General features: G+C 39.3%; 1 protein-coding gene across 3 annotated transcripts in view; it reads right to left on the reverse strand.

The window, feature by feature from the left end:
• The window catches only part of LOC149449847 (glutaminase kidney isoform, mitochondrial), a 172,622-nt gene that overhangs the window by 19,833 nt on the left and 131,317 nt on the right, over positions 1 to 21,472 (reverse strand). For 2 of the 3 annotated variants that reach the window (XM_089692706.1, XM_089692705.1), the window contains exons 15-17: positions 14,755 to 14,816; positions 3,671 to 3,747; positions 1,144 to 1,207 (exon numbers count right to left, since the gene is read on the reverse strand). In XM_089692706.1, the coding sequence (XP_089548832.1) occupies positions 1,144 to 1,207; positions 3,671 to 3,747; positions 14,755 to 14,816 (203 nt within the window). Of the gene's footprint in view, positions 1 to 1,143; positions 1,208 to 3,670; positions 3,748 to 6,830; positions 7,017 to 14,754; positions 14,817 to 21,472 lie in introns of those variants that run through there. The other variant, XM_089692707.1, reaches the window with a different exon arrangement.

The following is a 21,472-nucleotide window of genomic DNA, read 5'->3' on the forward strand; positions in this document are numbered from 1 at the left end:
AAATTTCCTCAAATCCTACCTCTAACAAAAATCCATCCAAATAACCCTTCCCAGCATAAAATCATCCCCTCTTACCCAAATCCTTCACCCTCCCTTACCCAAATCCTTCACAAATCTCCAAGCCTCCCTCCTACTCCTAGCACATATCCACCCTTTCCTTCTCCTAGCACAAATCCCCCTCCTTCCCATCATACCCATTACCTTTCCCAGCACAAGTAGCCCCACCCCCCTCCTCTCTGGCACAAACCTCTCACCTGAGTACAAATGACTGTTACCCCCCTCCTTTCATTGTGTACAGTTCCCCCGGCCGGTAAGCCCCCCCCCCCCCGAACCTACAGGCGAGAAACCAGGTAGAGTTGGGGATTGTACTGTGCTCTCACTCCTGTCAGTGTAGCAATCCTCCATACAGCAGATGACACAGGATTGCTCTTGGTTCGGGCTGTACACATATCCCACCCCCTATGTCCTCCAATGACCGTTCATTTCTTGGTAGCAGAGAGCCAGGGAATTAAATACTGAACATGCGGATGTAAGAGCGATCCTGAGTCATCTGCTGTATAGAGGATCGCTCCACTGACAGGAGAGGAGAGCACAGCCCGGCTCTCTCTTGTCATTTCTCCTTTACAGGCTTCACTACTCCAGGCTGCTCTCCCCTATGTCCCAGCCTTGAGTACGGGGATGGGGGAGGCACTCAGTGGCCAGGCACAACATCTATAGAAAGACCGGTCTGGGGGGCACAACTACAACTACTGTAGCTAATGTTTCTCATTCACAACGGGTGAGCTTAGTAACCGACAGCTAAGTAAGGGAGGTGGGAAAAGGTGGACAAACCCTTTCCTTTAAATTATGCACATCAGAGTATACTAGGTGGAGGGGGCCTGGGCCACTTGTTAAGATTTTAACACATTTTATTTATTACCAAAACAACTAATGTATTCCACAAGCTTTGGAATACTTCGGGAATACTTTTCCTACCATAAATGCCATACATTGCCTTTAAAAGTACATGTCCTGAAACAATATGTCCAGATTATTGAAAAATTAATATAATCTACCACATAGATGTACTGGAAGAAACACAAAGAAGACTCTTCACAACAAATATATATAGTATATTTGCAATGTCATCTTTAGCGTACTCACCTGTCTTTTGGAAAAGGATTAACCTTGCAAGCTTCAAGGAGAAAGCGCACAACTTCAACATGACCTGTAATTATTAATAACAAAGTCTATTACAAGGCTTCTACTTATTATTTGTCTACCGTCATTTCTGCAATATTCACACAAGCGTATTTATATATAATCAAATTGTCTAGTACAAGGTCAGTGCGGTCTATGTCCTTTTTTTTAACTTAACATTTATAAGACTGGAAAGTATGAAGGTACAAAATATATTAAAAGGAATGAGACAAATATCCCCAGTACTCATGGATCTTTATTAGTGGTACACTGAAATGAAAATTCTGGTTTCAAAACCAAAACTTCAAAATGCACTTGGCCAAAAACCAAAACCAAAATGCGCAGTTTTTAAAAATGAATATATACTTTTTGGAAAAAAAATACATTTGATTAAAAAACAACAAAAAAACAACAACAATATATACCCCAATTATTTAGTAATATATGAATGTTGTTACGCGAGTAAATAGATACCCAACATGTCACGCTTTAAAATTGCGCACGCTCGTGGAATGGCGTGAAACTGCAGTACTTAAAAATTTCCATGGATGATGCTTTAAAAATGTCTACAGGTTAGCAGTGTAAAGTTACAGAGGAGGTCTAGTGCTAAAATTATTGCTCCTGCTCTGACGTTTAATGGCGATACCTCACGTGTGCGATTTGAACACCATTTACATATGTGGGCATGGCCTATGTATGTGTACACCACTACGTGCAAGCACGGGGGGACTGGGGCACTTTAAACTTTTTTTAAAAAATGTATTTAATTTTTTTTTTTGCATTGCATTTAAAAAATGTTTTAATCACTTTTATTGTTATCACAAGAAATGCATGCATCCCTTGTGATAGAAATAATTAGTGACAGGTCGTCTTTATGGAGAGATATGGAGTCAATAAGACCCCACATCTCCCCTCTGCAATGTAAAGCATTGGATAAAAAAAAAAAGCATCGATCTAGTGCTTTAAAAAAAAAATAGCAGGAACGGGAAGTGACATTGCTCCAGTCCTCCAAGGGCACCTTTCCTTCACTCATCTCTATGCCCAGCGCTGGGATTGCTCGATGGTTTCTCAGGTAAGGCTGAGAACTACTGAGTGGTGGCCGGTGGCGGCAGTGGCAGGGTTCTTCGGCACCTGTATCTGTGCTTTTTTTCATTTCGGCCGACGGCTGAAAGGAGTGTTATCGTCCGAAACTCTTCGGCCACCAAAATTTCGGTGCATCTCTAATCTTTATAACTCAATCCTTGACCATAATACTCCCTATCCAGAGTTTAATGAGGCATACACAACCTTAATTTTAAAAAACTGGGGAAAAACCCTGAATTAGTTGATTCTTACTGTCCTATATCACTACTCAATATGGACTATAAATTAATTTAGTAATTTGACAACATAATTAAACTAATCAACATACCAGGTGTTAAAATCTCAAGAGGATGTAAACAACTCCTAATTGTCTTATCCCTTGTAGTACAAAAAAAACATTTTACATAAGCGGATCTAACCAGAACCCCCCACTATTTCTTTGCTTACAGACAAACCCTCATGTTTTTCGCATGGAATGGGTGGAGGCCTCCTTGCATAAGGAGTCACAGGTCCAAAAATTCTTTGATATCTGGGAATCTTTCATTCAAACCTTGCCTACAGATACCCAAAAAATGATTACAATGTTTTCAGTATACGCAATGGTTTTAAACCAGACTGTTAACCAATGACACTGCAATTGATAGCCTACTCTCCAATTAAAATGAAAATATATTTTATGCTTTAACAGCTAAAGCCGCTCTTCATTCCATCATCGGCTAGTTGTTAGACCAACCGCCATCCGTCTTTTTTGTTTCTTTATGTCCATCCTTTCACCCAGCACTGATACCCGGTTCTCATACTATAATAACAAACTGTATACTTTCAGTTTTGTATTGTCCTACTGACCAAATGTTGTGGTTATTTGTTAACTGCATTCTCGCATCAAAAAAATACAAAATTTTAAAAACTAAAAAAAGGAATGAGACTGTACTAAAAAGGATAATAAATACATATTGTGTACAGTTATGAATTTGTGGAGAAAGTGGAACTGAAAAGGCAGACTTTTCTTTCATACTGAAAATCCAACAAACATTCTGTTCTGTTCGCAAATTTAAAGGCAAAAAGCTTGTACGAATTTAATCTCAGACAGTCTTCCTAGACACAAACATTTTGACTGTTCAAAGATCTCAGGATTGGTGAACTCAGCAAGGATCTGCAGGTGTAAACGTTATGATCTGTCATGCTCCTGCTCACAGCATACCACTCTTAAGCTGGTCGCAGTTAGTTGACACTGCAAAATTCGGAGGTTTTCTACAACAACTAGCTGCTGCCAATTGACAGTAGACCAATTCTACCTTCAGAAGATTACTCCTGAAAATCCCTTGATCAGTGACTTGTAAGTGAAATGCGCATCATAATTCTAAACCCACCCCAATCCAGGTATGATTGGAATGTGAAAAGCACATACCTTCTGCTGCTGCTACATGCAAAGCTGTGCGAGAATCATAATCACGCTGCTCCATATCCATTGCTGACAAAGCAAATCTAGAAAGAAAATATGGTAACATTTTGAAATTTAAGGCAGTGGACAAAATTAAGGATTCTTAAAAGATGCATGTCATTAAAATATTAAAACAACAAAGACAAATGCAGGTACTGTATGAAAAAAATACATTTATTTTAAATGCAATTATTAAATGGACTGAATTTGGCATGGTGTCTTCCTTTTCTATAGTAGCTGTTGTGTTTTTTTGCTGCTAATTGGTAGAGGTTTTCCGTTTTTGAACCATTGCTAAATAGTTACCAAGCAAATCCAAGGCCGATCCTACTCTAGTCCAGCCTAGCAAATACAGTATACCGTGTTTCAATTCAGCCTGCACCATGCAGTTTATTTCCTAAAACATTATGCTAAACAAAATTCTATCAAACACAACTGCGAACATGAGCAGTGTTTATAATCCACATTGCAGTCTTCTCTCCCTCTTCTCACAGGAACGTGGGCAGCAGAAGGAACCATTGGCTCCTGCTGCTGTCAATCAAATGCTGTGAGGGGGGACAGGGTGAAGCCAATCCACACTGTGTCTATGGAGCATGGCTCCATTGACACACACATACAGCTTAGGAGTGAGCATGCACATGCCCCCTGCTATGCCACTTGCTATGGGGGCACACAGAGACGAGGCGGCACCTGAAGTGCCCGTGGGGACCCTAGAAGAGGTGGTTAGGGGCTGCTCTGTAAAACCATTGCACAAAGCAGGTAAGTATAACATGTTTTTTATTTTAATAAAAAAATCTAGACTTTACAATCACTTTAAGCATCAGTATTGGAGGGGTATTCAAGCAGTGTAATTGTTTGTTTTTAAGTGACCCTGTCAGCACCTCATGCAGATCAGAACTGCTTACACTGCAATAACTGAGGCTCTCTTTCTTGTGTAGTTTTGTTCTGCTCTTATTTTGAACCACCTTCGACGGCTCTATGTGCCAGACAGACACAACGGCTTCCCCTTCTCAGTAACCTGTACTTCAGGGAAATGTCAGAGAAGGCCTGGTCAAGATTTCTGGAGATCACATTAGACTTTCATGGCCACTGCCAGGGGCAAAGGTGACATTAATCGCTTCCATACAGGGCACTTTTACTCCCTTCCTGCCCAGGCCATTTTTCAGGTTTCAGCGCTCTCACACTTTGAATGACAATTGCGCGGTCATACAACATTGTACCCAAACTAAAATTTTATCATTTTCTTCACATAACTAGAGCTTTCTTTTGGTGGTATTTAATCAACACTGGGGTTTTTATTTTTTGCTAAATTAACAAAAAAAGAAAATGTAAAAAAAAAACAAAAAAAAACAAAACACGTTTTTCTTTGTTTCTGTTATAAAAGTTTGCAAATAAATAATTGTTCTTCATAAATTTAGGCCAAGATGTATTCTGCTACATGTCTTTGGTGAAAATAACCCAAATTAGGATGTATTATTTAGTTTGTAGGAAAGTTATAGAGTTCACAAACTATGGGATATATCTGAATATTGATCAATCCTGACGTACTGATGGCCAATCTAATTTCTTGAGGTCCAAGAATGTCAGAACAGTACAGATATCCCCCAAATGACCCCTTTTTGCAAAGTAGACAGCCCAACGTATTTCATAAGAGGCATGGCGAGTTTTTTGAAGTTGCAATTTTTTTGTCATATTTCGGAAAATGAAAAAATTTTTTTCACTTTTTTTTTTACATTCTGTCACCAGTGCAGTACAGCGTCATCATATAACTGGCATGGCGGTGATCAAGGACACTGACTGGTGACAGTACAAAAAAAAAAATTATAATTTTTTTTTAATTTTAAAAAATTTAATTATTTTAAATTTTTTATTACTTTTTCAGATTTTTTTTTCATATTTCACTATGACCAAAGTAGTATAATGTTACCATAGTAAGTGATCAGTATTTTTTTTTTTTTTACACAATTTACTTATAGCAAAGAATTTACCTGAATGACATCGATTCATTTCAGAGTTTTTTTTTTTGTGCTTAGCTGTGATTTGGCCATGGCTAATCATATGACACAGCTGGGCTGTGATTGGCCCAGCTTGTGCATGTGATCGCTGTGACCATTCACAGCTAGACACACTTGTATACAATGGATGGCATGAAAAGGAAGCCATCCATTGTATACAACTCTCATGTGACCTGTTGTGATTGGTCACAGCAGGTCACATGGTACTGACAACGGGGCCGGTACACAGATCTGTCATCGGCCATGTCTGAGGTACACGGCCGGTGACAGATTGCGCCGCAGAGCGGCCTTGCGGGCAGGCGCACTGCCTGAAAGGATGCCATATGGCGTCCACCCGGAGGGACGAGCTGGTTAAAGGAAAAGTTCACCTTTAGTAACATGATACACCTGTACTCCAGCTTTCAAACTGACAGCCTGTGCTGAGGTATGGGCAAGAAAGGTGGAGGTGGTGTCTGTCATTGCACCCGCTGTCTACTGATCATGGATTCAATGCTCTGCAAGCTCCTGAGAAAAAAAAAATAAATGCAAATGTTTTACCTGCAAAAGTATGTGATGGTATTATTTTTTTTTTAAGTGAACTTAACATTTAAGGTTGGTAGTAGTTATTTCAATGGGGGTACTTTTACTTGATACTTTCCTTTGAATGATTGGTTTATGTTATGGTTATGAAATAAATATTTAACCTTTATCTATCAACTAGAGTTGCTACATACAGGCAGGATATATTCCCTTTACACACATTTCTTGCAACCTTCCCTCTCCATGACCCTTAAGGTTAGACTTAGCTACTACACTGAGAATATAGCCATACACAGGCCTATTCAGCATTTCTAAAAAGGTCCTTCCTTCTCATTTGCATCCAGAGAAGGACCTGACATTGTTAAGAAAGTCGTATTTTCCACTTGGGGTTAAAGGTGCCCGGACTCCCAAAATTGTTGGCAAAACCACAGATTAGGTAAAAAAATGGATCTGAGAATGCAGGGCCTTCTCATTGCAGTGGCTGGTTTAAAGGATGTGTGCAGTAGTTTGGCAACAACTGTTATAAACAGACTATTACACAATAGGACGACAGCTTGCAATTTAAAAAATCCAATTACAATAAATACCAAAACACAAAATTTGGCAAAGGTTTATTAAGCCCATTTTTTCTTTTTTAATTTTAAAGAACTCTGCCCAAAACTGATATTTCAGTATATAGTTCGATATGCAGTATATAATGTGGTTGCTGGCAAGTTAAATTGCATGCTGGTCTCTTATCTCTATAAGGGATAAACTTTCTTGGCAGTAGTTCAGGTCTGAGTCTGTACAAGATAGAAAAAAACAAAACAAAGGTGTCTTACTCTTCCATTGTTCGTAGTGTGGCACTGCATATGTGAACAGGTTTAGCCACTTCACAAGTATATATAGTTTGAGTTCTATTTTGCTTTATGTATGATCATAGTAGGAGTACACACATACAGTATCTCACAGAAGTGAGTACACCCCTTACATTTGTGTAAATATTTTATTATATCTTGTCATGTGACAACACTGAAGAAATGACACTTTGTTACAATGTAAAGTAGTGAGTGCACAGCTTGTATAATAGTGTAAATTTGCTGTCCCCTCAAAATAACTCAACACAGCCATTAATGTCTAAACCGCTGGCAACAAAAGTAAGTACACCCCTAAGTGAAAATGTCCAAATTGGGCCCAATTAGCCATTTTCCCTCCCCGATGTCATGTGACTCCTTAGTGTTACAAGGTATCTGGTATGAATGTGGAGCAGGTGTGTTAAATTTGGTGTTATCACTCTCACTCTCTCATACTGGTCACTGGAAGTTCAACATGGCACCTCATGGCAAAGAACTCTGAGTATCTGAAAAAAAAAAATTGTTGTTGCTCTACATAAAGTAGGCCATAAAGATGGCCTACAGTCAAGCATGGTGAAGGGAATGTCATGGTCTGGGGCTGCACGAGTGCTGCCGGCTCAGGGGAGGTACAGTTCATTGAGGAAACCATGAATGCCAACATGTACTGTGACAAACTGAAGCAGTGCATGATCCCCTCCCTTCGGAGACTAGGCCGCAGGGCAGTATTCCAACATAATGATCCCAAACACACCTCCAAGACGACCACTGCCTTGCTGAAGAAGCTGAGGGTAAAGGTGATGGACTGGCCAAGCATGTCTCCAGACCTTTTTTTTTTTTTTAATTTAAATATTTATTAATTTTTCATGTTATTACATAAAATTCCATAAGAAGAGACATAATACATATAAATAATCCATACATTTCTACTTTGTCCCTTCTATTTACCTCTTTTCTTTCCCTTCCCTCCCAACCCACCTTTTCCCCCCTTCCCCCCTCCCTCCCCTCTGCAAGGTCTCCAATCTCTCAAGGCCCAATAACTTTAAGTAACTTCCTAGTTTAGAGTTTTCTATATTTCTCTTTCAATCCTGATTTTTCCCATTTTTCCCATCGCGATTGGTATAATTTCAACCTGTCTTCCTGAGTATAATAAGATTTTTCCATTCTACTAATCTGGTTTACCCTATTGATCCAATCCTCCTCCGTCGGCACCTCTGTCTTCCACCAAAACTTGGGAACACTTCCACCAAAACTTTTGCAGCACTTAAATAGTACCATACTCCTGATTCTTTGTATTTATTTACTGTTGTCTCAACATTATGTAGGAGACACATGGTTGGGTCTAATCCTATGTCATTTCCAGTTTTTATTTCTATTAATTTGACTATTGTCTTCCAGAAAACCTGAATTTTTGGACATTGCCACCAAATATGAAACACCGTGCCCTCCTCCTCACATCCTCACATTTTTGAATTCTCCCCCCTCATCCTGTGCTCCGTGCTCGGTGTAATATGCCATCGTGTCAAACACTTATAATTAATCTCAACGTCTCTCATACTAATACTCTCGTGAACTAATCTAAATATCTTATTCTGTTGATCCTCATCTATCTCCACCTCCATATCTCTTTCCCAATTTGTTATAAAAATTAATTTTGTGTCTGTGTCTAATTCTGTGAGAATTCTATACATTTTTGTGACACCGTGTTTCCCATCTCGACGTGTTTCGAATAGCCTTTCAAACATATTCCACTCCTTTTTTAATCTCAAGGGTTTTGGGAGAGTTCCAATAAAACATTTTAATTGATGATATTTCCACTCATCTATTTTAGTAAACATATCTCCTCCCCTCTCTTTTAAGTCTTTAAATGTTCTCAATTCCCCCTCTACCAATACGTCTCTCAATTGGATATCTTCCTTTTTAAACCATCTCCCTGATATCTCATATCTCATCTTTTCCTGGAGGGAAGAACTCCGTGTTTGCAAGAGGCATTAATATAGAGTTGAATTCCCATTTCATGTGTTTATGTAAATTATCCCATATCCTTAAAACATTTAAAGTATAAGTACTTGTGCTTTCATTAATTCTTCTATAATGTGCTGGAACCCATATCATCTTACTCAAATTAATTCCACTCAGTTCATTTATAGTTAAAAGTCCAATCATAAATTCTTGCTAAAATTACAGCTTTGTAATATCTATTGACATCAGGTAGTCCCATCCCCCCTTTCTCTTTAGTCCTACTTAGTGTTTCATATGATATTCTTGGTTTTTTATTCTTCCATATATATCTTGTTAACATTCTTCTCATTATCTTAAAAAACTCCTCTGGGAGTTTGATTGGGATCATTTGAAATCTATAGAGTATTTTAGGTATAATTACCATTTTAATTAGGTTTATACATCCTAACCATGATGGGTTTCCTCCTTCTAATCTTTTTAGTTCGTCCTTAGTCTCATTTATCAGAGAAATATAGTTTAGTCTATACAGTTGTTTATATGAGGTAGCAAGTTTTATTCCTAGGTATTTTATATCTTTTTCTCTCCACATAAAGGGGAATTCTTTTTGTAGCTTTTCTTTTTCACTCTTTGATATATTAATGTTCAGGATCTCTGTTTTTGTTGGATTAATTTTTAGATTTGATAGTTCACCATATTCCTTCAGGATCTTCATTATACTTGGTAGTGTTATTCGGGGATTGCCTACATAAAACAATAAGTCGTCCGCAAAGGCCGCTACTTTATGTTCTATATTTTCTATCTGTATTCCCTTTATCTCTCCACTATTCCTTATTATTGATAGCAGGGGTTCCAATGTCAGGACATACAGCAAGGGGGACAGTGGACATCCTTGTCTTGTTCCATTGGACATCCCAATGGATTCCGACCTCTCCCCGTTTACCGTGATGATTGCGGTGGGCTCCCTATATAATTTACCTATCCACTCACGCATTCTCTCTCCAATCCCCAACACCTCCAAGTTGTCCATCATAAAGCCCCAGTCCACTCTATCAAACGCCTTTTCGGCATCAATTGACAAGAGCACCACCGGGGCTTTCCCTTTTCTACTTTTCTGGATAAGCATCAAAGTTCTCAACCCATTGTCTCTACCCTCTCTCCCCGGGACAAAGCCCACCTGGTCTCCATGGATCCATTCGGGCATTAGATCTTTCAGCCTGTTTGCTAGGACCTTTGCGTACAACTTGGTATCGGTGTTTAATAATGAAATTGGTCTGTAGCTAGAGCACTGAGAAGGATCTTTTCCCTCCTTGTGAATGAGAACGACATGGGCCTGAAGGGATTCCCTCCTCCCCTCCATCCCACCTCCCAGGTCATTCATATATTTCCTCAACTTTGGTAACAATACTTCACCAAATTTTTTATAGTACTTAACTGTATAACCATCCAGGCCTGGGCTTTTCCCTCCCCCTGTACTTCTTAATGCTGCTTCTATTTCTTCCTGGGAAATTTCCGCATCCAAGGAGTTCAATTGTGTTTCACTGAGCTTTGGCAATCCCGCATTTTTTAAATATATCTTCCTTTTTTCGTTAATACCTTCTCTGATTTCTTTTGGTGACCCTTGGTGACTGATGTTATACAACTTTCTATAATACTCCGTAAATACTTTAATGATTTCTTTAGTTGAGGGAACCAACTCCCCCTTGGGGCTTTTTATCTTTTCTATATAATTCCTGTTTTTCTTTTTATTCAGAGCTCTCATTAAGTATTTTCCTGGTCTATCTCCCCATCTATATCTTTCACTTAATACTTTATTATATACTCTTCTCCTCTCCTCTTCCATCAATCTCTCTAATTCGTCTTTTTTATCCATTAACTTCTGTCTTGTTTCTATTGTTATTTTCTTCTTATGTATCTGCTCCAAATCCAGGATTTCCTTTAAGAGTCCACTAACCCTCTCTCTTCTTTCTTTTTTCTTCCTTGCTCCCATCGCAATCAAGATTCCTCTTATATATACCTTATGACTTTCCCATACTGTAGCTGTCGATACTTCCTCTGTCTCATTCTCCTTGAAATATACCTTGATCTCTTCCCTGATCTTCTGCACGATTTCCTCATCCAAGAGAAGAGCCTCATTTAACCTCCATCCTAAGCCTCCCGTCCACCTTTATCCCCATCCTATTTTCATTATGACAGGGGCATGATCCGAGAAAGTTCTTGTCTCTATTTCTATTTTAACCAGCATTTCAATGAGTTGGTGATCTATTAGAATGTAATCCAGTCTCGAGTATATCTCATGTGCATTAGAGAAGAAGGTATAGTCTCTGTCTTTCATATGCATCATTCTCCAAGTATCCACCAGTTGGTACTCGTGGATCGCCTTCTTCAAGGCTCTCAGAGACCTACCCCCCTCTCTCTGCACAAAGGAGGTTGCATCCTTTTTTGGGTCCATACAAAGGTTTAAATCTCCTGCTATTATCAAACGCCCTTTTTTAAACTCTATCAATTTTTTCAGCAAACCCTTCAAAAATATCTCCGGTTTCTTGTTGGGGCAATATATATTGGCTAGTGTACACTCAATTCCCTGTAATTTACCCTTCAAGAACAGGAATCTCCCCTCCGGGTCAGTCCTTCTATCTTCCAACTCAAATCTCATATTCCTTGCCAATCCTATTGCCACCCCCTTTGCTCTTTTAATTGGAGAGTCAGCGTAATACCATGTTGGATAATATTTGGATTTTAGTTTCACATTTGATTCTATCTCAAAATGTGTCTCCTGTAAAAATACTACTGACGTAGCCCTGTGATGTAACTCTTTAAACAACTTAAATCTTTTCCCAGGACAGTTCAACCCATTCACATTATATGTTATAAACTGTATTTCTTCAATCCTTCTTGATTCTGTCTATCTCTCTTCTGATTCATCTCCTCCTATTAGGCCCCCCTACTATCTTGCAGCATATCAACCCAACCTCCCCTCCCTCTGGTCCCTTCCGCCCACCCCCCATCTCCCACTCCCACTCCCCTCCTTCTCTTCTTTTTCCCCTACCCATTTTTAGGCTTATAGACTGCCTACAAATCATTTGTGGATCTGTTTCCACCTTTTGATTTAAAATTTAGGGCGTAAGCTCCGCCCATGTACGGCTCCCCTCTCCTCCGACCCCCCCAGATCCCCTCTCTCTACCAGCTAGACTCAGAAAGAATCTTTACTTCTCTCCCTTAACCGAAGCTTCCTGGAGAACCTCAACTTCCGGGGGGGAGAGACCAGGGGCGAGAGAGAGAGAGAAAAAAAAAAAAAATTATTTTCCACTTAATTCTCCCTCCCTTCCCTCCCCAACCCCGAAGCCTCCCTCCCCCTACCCCTGACCCGCTGCCAGTACTCTTTTCTTGTATTCTCTGTATCTCCTTTATCTTCTTCTTCCCACCCAGCTATCTCCATTCTTTGCAAGTCCAGTCTATCACAAAAGTCCCTTAGTTCCTCCGGGAATCTCAAATAAGCTGTGACCCCGTTTTTCCAGCCAATTAGAGATGCTGAGGTACCCCATCTATACTGCACATTCTGTTTTCTCATTTGCTCCAGCAGGGGTCTCAGGGATCTCCTTCTCCATAGGGTCTCTGCTGTTAAGTCCGCATAAATTTGGATAGTTCAATCTCCATACTTAATTAATGATCTTCCCTTAGTTTTCTTCCAAATCTCATCTTTGACCCCATATTTTTGGAACTGGACAATTATGTCTCTCGGTCTTTCCTTCTCTGGAGCCTGTTTGAACTTTCCTATTCTGAACACTCCGTCCAACTCGATCACATCTGTATCAGGTCTGTCTCTTATGGAGTTCAGAATTTTTTTAACTAGATCATATAGCGTTTCGCCTTTTGCAGTCTCTGGGATTCCTCGTACTCTAAGATTACACCTTCTTTCTTTATTGTATTGAGCTTCCATCCTATAGATCAATTTTTTCTGGGAGTTTTCCAATTGGTTTATTTTTTTGCTTAGATTATCTATGTTTTGGGCCTGGATTTTAACTTTCTCCTCTGATTCTTCCATTCTTGTTAGCAGGTGTCCCAAATCATTTCGGATAGCTGTCATTTCATATTTTATCGTTTTTTCCAAATTTTGAAACATTTCTATCATCTCCTTCTTATTTGGTACTTGTAGTTCATCATCAGATTCTTTTTTTCCCGAGCCATCCACTATTTGTTGGCTACAACTGCTATTCATGCCCAATGATAATCTAGGACTGTTTCCTAAGCTAGTGTCCATTTCCCCTTTTGCGCTTGCGACTTGGGCCCTTTCTGGCGTAATATTTCCATATGATGTAAATTTCTTTATTGTTCCTGTTTGGGACCCTTTGAACCCTGCTCCCTTGAAACCTTTATTCTTCATATTCTCAAGATGGGATTTTACCGCTTCTTTATGTTTTATGGACCAGACAGGCTTGCTGTTTTTCCTATGTGTTTTTACTCTCCTGGGACCCCTAGGCCTCCTCTCTTCTTCTCTTCCAACCCCTGGGAATCCTCCCCTCCCCTCTTTCACTCCTTGGACTCCTGTGTCACTCAAGGATCCACAACACAGTAAGCCCCCAGCAGCACTCACTCACCCTTCCCTTCTCAGGAGGTGGCTCCAGGCTTATGTGGAGGGCCTTCCCTGCTGCTCAGTCCTGGGGGGGGGGGGGGATTCCTCTGGGTTTCCGATGCTGTTTTTCTTTTGGATTCGTCCCAAGGAAGCAGGATGGGTCTCTTTGCGTTCATGGGTCTCCCTGACCCAGGATTGGACAGCCAGCCAGGGGGAGCTTGCAGCAATAGACCTGCGGCTCCCTGTCACATCAGGAAGCCGGCCGGTTTCCTCGTTCCCCCAGTAATGCTCTGCGGCAGGTCACGTGATCCCGCAGCGTCTCCTCTCCTCTCAACCGCACGGATCTCCCACTCATACCTCGCCGGGGGATCCGGCGTGACACTGCAGCCTCAGACCAGCTCCCATCTCTGGCTCTCCGGGTTCACCTTCCACCTCGTCCAGACTCCGGTGAGTCAGCACCTAATGAGGGTCACTGGGTGGGTCGGGAAGTGGGACCCAGCAAGGAGCTAGAGCCGCTCGCTCCCCACAGCCGCCATGTTCAGGCTCCTCCTCCCCAGCATGTTTCCAGACCTAAACCCTATTGAGCATCTGTGGGGCATCCTCGAATGTAAGGTGGAGGAGCACAAGGTCTCTAACATCCACCAGCTCCGTGATGTCATCATGGAGAAGTGGAAGAGGACTCCAGTGGCAACCTGTGAAGCTCTGGTGAACTCCATGCCCAAAAGGGTTAAGGCAGTGCTGGAAAATAATGGTGGCCACACAAAATATTGACACTTTGGGCCCAATTTGGACATTTTTACTTAGGGGTGTACTCACTTTTGTTGCCAGCGGTTTAGACATTAATGGCTGAGTTATTTTGAGGGGACAGCAAATTTGTTATACAAGCTGTACACTCACTACTTTACATTGTAGCAATGTATCATTTCTTCAGTGTTGTCACATGAAAAGATATAGTAAAATATTTACAAAAATGTGAGGGGTGTACTCACTTCTGTGAGATACTGTATATACACACACACACAAGCTTCTGCTCAGAAATCTTACCCTTGAAGTCCCCAGTGGATGATTCATCACACGAATGTTCACCCAAGATGGAAATATAATTGTTGTGAGTTTTTAATTTTTCTGCTATTTCTATATCTAGGATAGTAAAATTACCTTCTAAGGGCAGAAACATCTCCAGTATATGCCGCAAACAGAAGATTTATCACAGATTTTACCTACGAGGAGAAAAAAAATACTACCATTTTACAACAATTAACATGCTGATTATTGGAGGGATTTAATAATATAGTTAGTAAAGATCAGTTGTCTTTTAGACTAGTAATCAGTGCACGTAGAGCTGGTGTATCATGTAAGTGGAAATAGCATCAGGTCTTACAAACGTTGCATACTGTATGCTAATAAACAAAAAAAAAGGCCTGGGGGGCCCACCGGCTGTACAAATATAATGGGGTGTTACCTAAACGCAATACATGAAAAAAAACAAGAGGTGGAGAACTTTGTGGGCGAGTGTTTTATCTCAGCTCCCTCTGGGGGGGCAGCTGAGTGAGTGTTCTTGGGGGGGTTGCTATGTGTATGTGCGTGGGGGTTCAGTGGAGGGGGCAGTACGTGTGGTCTCGGACTAGGGTGGGATTGGTCATCTCTCTTTATTTTTATTGTGGGTGCCTTTTTAGGGGGACTTATATCTGCAATGCATTGTATTTTTCATTATATTCTTTTTTTGATTTTCTGAATAAATTAATTTGAAGGATAGCCTTATGAGTGTGTAGCCTATTTTCTTTTTCTTGTTTGTTTTTCATCTACTGTATGCGAATGCAGTGAGAGCTGGGTGCATGCTTGTTTAAGGGCACAAAAGCTGAAGATTTTCCATTTCACTGTGACTGGCATCTCTGATTCTGAACTGTCCTGCACCAACTGATAGTTGAGCTGCTCATACATTACAATCTGATCATATCTATGAGAAATCAAACTGTGGGCATTTCCCGAACACTTTTAAATCATAATTACATAGTTAGGTTGAAATACAAGATACAAGTCCATCTAGTTCAACCAGCAGAACCAATTTCCAAACAATTTTCTTGCAGTCATATTCAAAAGTGGGCTCTTTTTATGGGACGTTCCCAGTGTATGGAAGCTGTACTCATCCAACTTGAATGTAAGTTGCTACAATAAAATTGATGATAATTTTAATATATATACTGATCCTTGGTCTGTTTATGAGGTCTGTGGGCAAAGGCAGGAGACGATATTTGATCCATGTGTGGAGACATTTTCATCTTTAATATGGACTCTATGCTGATTATATCTTTGATGGGGGTAATTATGCACTTCGTTTATTGTGTGCAGTGAAGTTAATAACTCAATTTATACCCTGGAGATTTCACGATTGCTGTGACACTTTTATTGTGTATTTTGCATGTTACACGTGTGGCACATAATATATAATTTTTAGGGTAACACACTATGTTTAGTTTTTTGTTTTTTGAGGTACTTGAAGATTCTCTGGAATATATCACCAATCTGATCCGGGGATAAAGACAAATTGAGAGATCACTTGTAAAGATTTTGGATACGTGAACTTTATTTGGACTTTAGGTGTATGGGACTTTATATATATTTTGATATATTTTTTGGATATTTTTTGGGTAGTCACTCATTATAAGTTTGCTTATTTTTATTATTATTTCAGATGAATGAGAAGTCCATGGAGCAAAAACAAATGTCAGGAATTTCATTCAATAAACCTGATACAATGGCTGTACACGTCTTACTTCAATAACTTAGCTTTGTTTTCTTTATATTTCTGCAATATGCTTTTACTTTGGCTGCATCATTTAATTGTCCTAATATCACTTTATTGTGTTAGATTTTAACATTATTTTTTATGGTTCAGTGTGTGTTATATAATCTATATAGTCTATATTATTTTCAATATTAGGTTGATTGGCTATATAAATTAATGTATTTTTGCACTACAGGTGCAGGTCTGCAGGACTACATAGGACCCCACTGTGGTCTTAGTCTATTTATTGTGACTACTCTATATTGTCCTTTAAGAAGCAGGGACCTCATAAGGGGAATAATGGGCTTGGGTGGGATGATAATGAAAGTTTTTAAAATGTTGGCTATGAATTATTATTTTTTTTTTATAAAAGCAGGAGTCAATGCCTTGAGTAATCATCTAAAATCAATGGATCTGTTTGTAGGAAGGCAGGTTATTGGAAAAGGTGTGAACATGGGATTAAGAAAGTCTTACTCCCTTTCTTACATGCACTCCCGACACCCTCCCTCCCCCAAAACTGCCTAAATTGTATCTACCACCATTCTACCGCTACTTCATTTGTTTTGGATATACCCCTCCACCTTTATGGATTCCTTCCTCTTGATGCTCCTTCATTCCAGATGCTGCATCACCTCCCTTAAAACCTTAATTCTGTTACATCCTACATGTCTTCTAATGTACTCCTTACCCTCTAACATCCTCTTTGTGCCTATTACAATACCTGAACAGTGCCCGCATCTGACATAATGCAGGTGCTGTTCAGCTGAGAATTTTCAGCCTGGTTCCTTCAACAACATTCAATTAAAAAATCAACTTTTATCAAGCCAGTTGGTGCCAACAGTGCCACTCATGTAATGCACTTTGTCCAATGCAGAAGAAATCGGACATAATTTGATCTACATATGGCCAACTTAACTCTTCACCACTCTATTCAAAGGAAAAACATTTTCTGTGGCTTTAAGAATTTTAAGGCGATATATGAGGCACATAAGGATACCAAATTCTGTCTTGGAGAAAAATATGAAGCAGGCTGCAACATAATTGTTCCTGTATATGAGTAAATTGTTCCCTGCATTCATTGTTGACAACTTACTTTTTTTTCTTTATTTTACAGGGGTGAATCAGAAGTATTTATTAGGACAGTAACATAAGAAGCTGTATTGCTTGCCTTGCAGAAAGTGGGATATCTCGTTTGTCCTAGATGCCATTTTTTTTAATTCAGAGGGGTTGGGTTACTAGAAGCAAATAGGTGGATCATAATGCAAGGGAAAGTGTTCTTTGTAAGGGAATTTGCTACAGCTTTGTAAATGTGGTGAAAATTCACTTTCAGAAAATACCCAATCATGTGCATAGAAAAAAAATAAAACAAAAAGCCCCAGCATTTCAGCTTGCACATGATTAGAAGATAGGAGTAGAGCTTCATCTCAATACTAAGCTCTGAAAGAAGTTCCCTTGCATCCTGCTGCATCATATCAAACTATGTTCTAGGGACCATTTTTCTCTTTGCAGTGTGGTAATGGATACCGGAAATCGGATGTGACTCCTTATTGTAGTGCAATGCACTACTGTACAGCGCAAGACCCATTACCTCAGTGTGTTGGGTTCCTCCCACAAGAGGACTAAAACACAGCAGCGCATGTTACATGCTTCACCACAAACATGTTAGTAAAAGATCCCTAACTAATTGATCAATCCTATGATACCTTCGCTGGTGGCTTGTATAAATAACACAATTCCTAGAATGCAATGCTCCAACTAGAAGGCTTCCTTTACAAGGCCTTTTAGCTGCACTTAGAATTCCTGTGGCTAGAATGACAGGTGCAATAGCAGTGGCTGCTCAGCCTGTACAAAGTATTGACAGACTGCGTCCAGGCTTGGACATCCATTCCTAACTGCAGGCAACCACTTGGTTTGTGGCTACAAGCAAAAAGTGATGGCTGCTGTGAGCCTGTCAACACTTTGTACAGGATGAGTGACCGCTGCTTTATGCATGTACGGGTCATTGCAGTCACAAGAATCCATTGATTATTGCCACTGTGTATGTGGCTAAACAGCTGTGTGAAGGAAGCTGAACTATGTGAAAATGTGCAGAAATATGGCAGTCTTTTATATTTAATTTTTAGAACAGTCAGTCATATAAGCTTTTTTTAAAAAATGGTGTTTACATTTTTTTTCTTGACATTTTCATGTAGTTTTACAATACTTAATCTATTCATAAATAACTCTGACATTTTCTCTCTACTAGTTATTACATAATTTTGACCAAGCTGAAAATAACCCTTCAAAATGTTTTAGTACAGACGTCTGTTTACTTATTAGAGACAGTGTTCCACAGGCAATTTGCCCCATGCTGTACCAGGCATAATCCATTCATTTCAATTGAGGAAAGCAGAGGGAGGAACTTTGCAATGCAATCTGTGTATTTTTTTTCCATTCATTGTATATACACTAGCTGCTGTATTACGACACCCCCAAATGTGTCAATGTTAGTAAATATATATATACACACACACATACATATACACACACATATATATACACACACACACACAGTTGTGTTCAAAATAATAGCAGTGTGTTGAAAAAAGTGAATAAAGCTCAAAATCCTTCTAATATCTTTTATTTCCATACACACAAATGCATTGGGAACACTACACATTCTATTCCAAATCAAAACATGAAGAAAAATATATCAAATTTGTGTTGTTCCTCTACAAAAATTGAAGAAAAGTGAATATTAGACTGTTCAAAAAAATAGCAGTGTTTGTATTCTTCTTTACAAACTCAAACATTCACTATATAAACTGAAAAATGTTTGAAGATTTTGCTTTCCTTTGAATCATTTAATTAATATTTAGTTGTATAAGCACTGTTTCTGAGAACTGCTGTACATCTGTGTTGCATGGAGTCAACCAACGTCTGGCACCTGTGAACAGGTATTCCAGCCCAGGATGATTGGACTACATTCTACAGTTCTTCTCTATTTCTTGGTTTTGCCTCAGAACCTGCATTTTTTATGTCACCCAAGTTTTTTATTGGATTAAAGATCCAGGGATTGGGCTGGCCACTCCATAACGTCAATCTTGTTGGTCTGGAACCAAGATGTTGCACGTTTACTGGTGTGTTTGGGGTCGTTGTCTTGTTGGAACACCCATTTCAAGGGCATTTCCTCTTCAGCATAAGGCAGCATGACCTCTTCAAGTATTCTGATGTATTCAAACTGATCCATGATCCCTGGTATGCGATAAATAGGCCCAACACCGTAGTATGAGAAACATCCCCATATCATGATGCTTGCGCAACCATGCTTCACTGTCTTCACAGTGTACTGTGGCTTGAATTCAGTGTTTGGGGGTTGTCTGACAAAATGTCTCCAGCCACTAGACCCAAAAAGAACAATCTTACTTTCATCAGTTCACAAAATGTTGCGCCATTTCTCTTTAGGCCAGTCAATGTGCTCTTTGGCAAATTGTAACCTCTTCAGCACATGTCTTTTTTTTCAACAGTGGGACTTTGTGGGGGCTTCTTGCAGATAGATTGGCTTCACATAGGCGTCTTCTAATTGTAACAGTACTCACAGGTAACTTTAGACCTTCTTTGATCTTCCTGGAGCTGATTGTTGGCTGAGTCCTTGCCATTTTGGCTATTCTTCTATCTAGTCGAATGGTAGTTTTTCGCTTTCTTCCACGTCTTTCAGGTTTTGGTTGCCATTGTAAAGCATTTGCGATCATTTTAGCTGAGCAGCCTATCATTTTCTGCACTTCTTTATATGTTTTCCCCTCTCCAATTAACTTTTCAATCAAGGTACACTGTTCTTCTGAACAATGTCTGGAACGACCCATTTTCCTCAGAATTCCTCAGAGAGAAATGCACTGTAACCAGCATGTACAACATTTGCTGCCTTCCTCCTTTAAATAAGGGCAATAATTGCCACCTGTTTTTCAAAGAATGAATGACCTCACTAATAGAACTCCACACTTGTATTATTTTGAACATGCCCCTTTCAATTAGTGATTCAATTACACAGAATCAGCAGCATGCATGTCATGACTGTTGGGTCTGTTGGATTTCTATTACTCTACTACACCTGCTAGTAAATTATTTGCCATGTAGAAATATCATTTCTACCAAAAACAGTGATTGATCAGGTTAGTGATGTCTGACTGCTATTATTTTGAACACAATTGTATATATATATATATATATATATATATATATATATATATATATATATATATATACACACACACAACACTTGACATGTGCATAAAGATTTCATACATACATTAAATTGTCCATACATAAATAAAATGTCCTTGCAAATATATTATAAACAGTGTTCAAATAAATGTGTGATGAAGTAAATGGCATAATATCTTTGGAGGGATTTTGCACAGCATTGAGAATTCTTTATATATATTTCCATTGACACTTTAATTATGCATGCACACTTGAAAATGTTTGTTGTATAATCTTTATGTACAGTACTTGTCAAGTGTATATATAATTGCTAACATTGTTTGACGCATCAATTTGGATACTACATTTATGCACAGACACTTTAATGTTTGTTATATGATATTACTATGCACTTTTAGCACTGTATATATGGTTGCCAAATTTATTTTCATTATTCTTTCACATTATAAATTTCTGCTTCAAATTCTATAGGATTGATAAAGCATCTAGAGAACAATATGGGGAAAAGGGCAGCAAATCAAAAATCAATTTTACGGATCTCAATAATAAGCTCTTCTGCGTATACCATGCGTTAGGTTTACTAATTCACTTGTACAGATTATCTACTGTATATCCAATCTCCGATGTCTGCATGAACCCTCTATATCCGTGGTCTCCAAACTGCGGCCTGGGAGCCAGATTTGGCCCTTTGCTTGCCTTTATCTGGCCCTTGGAGCACTATGCCACCAACTAACACCAATGATGGGGCACCATTCCTCCTACTGACACCATCATTGGGGCACTATACATCTTATTGATATCAACAATGGGATATTATTTCTCCCATTAAAACCAATGATGGGGCACTGTATCAGGGCATTTTCACCTTCCACTGGCCACAGTATGGCCCTC

Source organism: Staurois parvus, unplaced genomic scaffold (assembly GCF_062004578.1).
Source record: "Staurois parvus isolate SC_StPar_1 unplaced genomic scaffold, SC_StPar_1.0 ptg000601l, whole genome shotgun sequence".
Lineage (NCBI taxonomy): Eukaryota > Metazoa > Chordata > Amphibia > Anura > Ranidae > Staurois > Staurois parvus.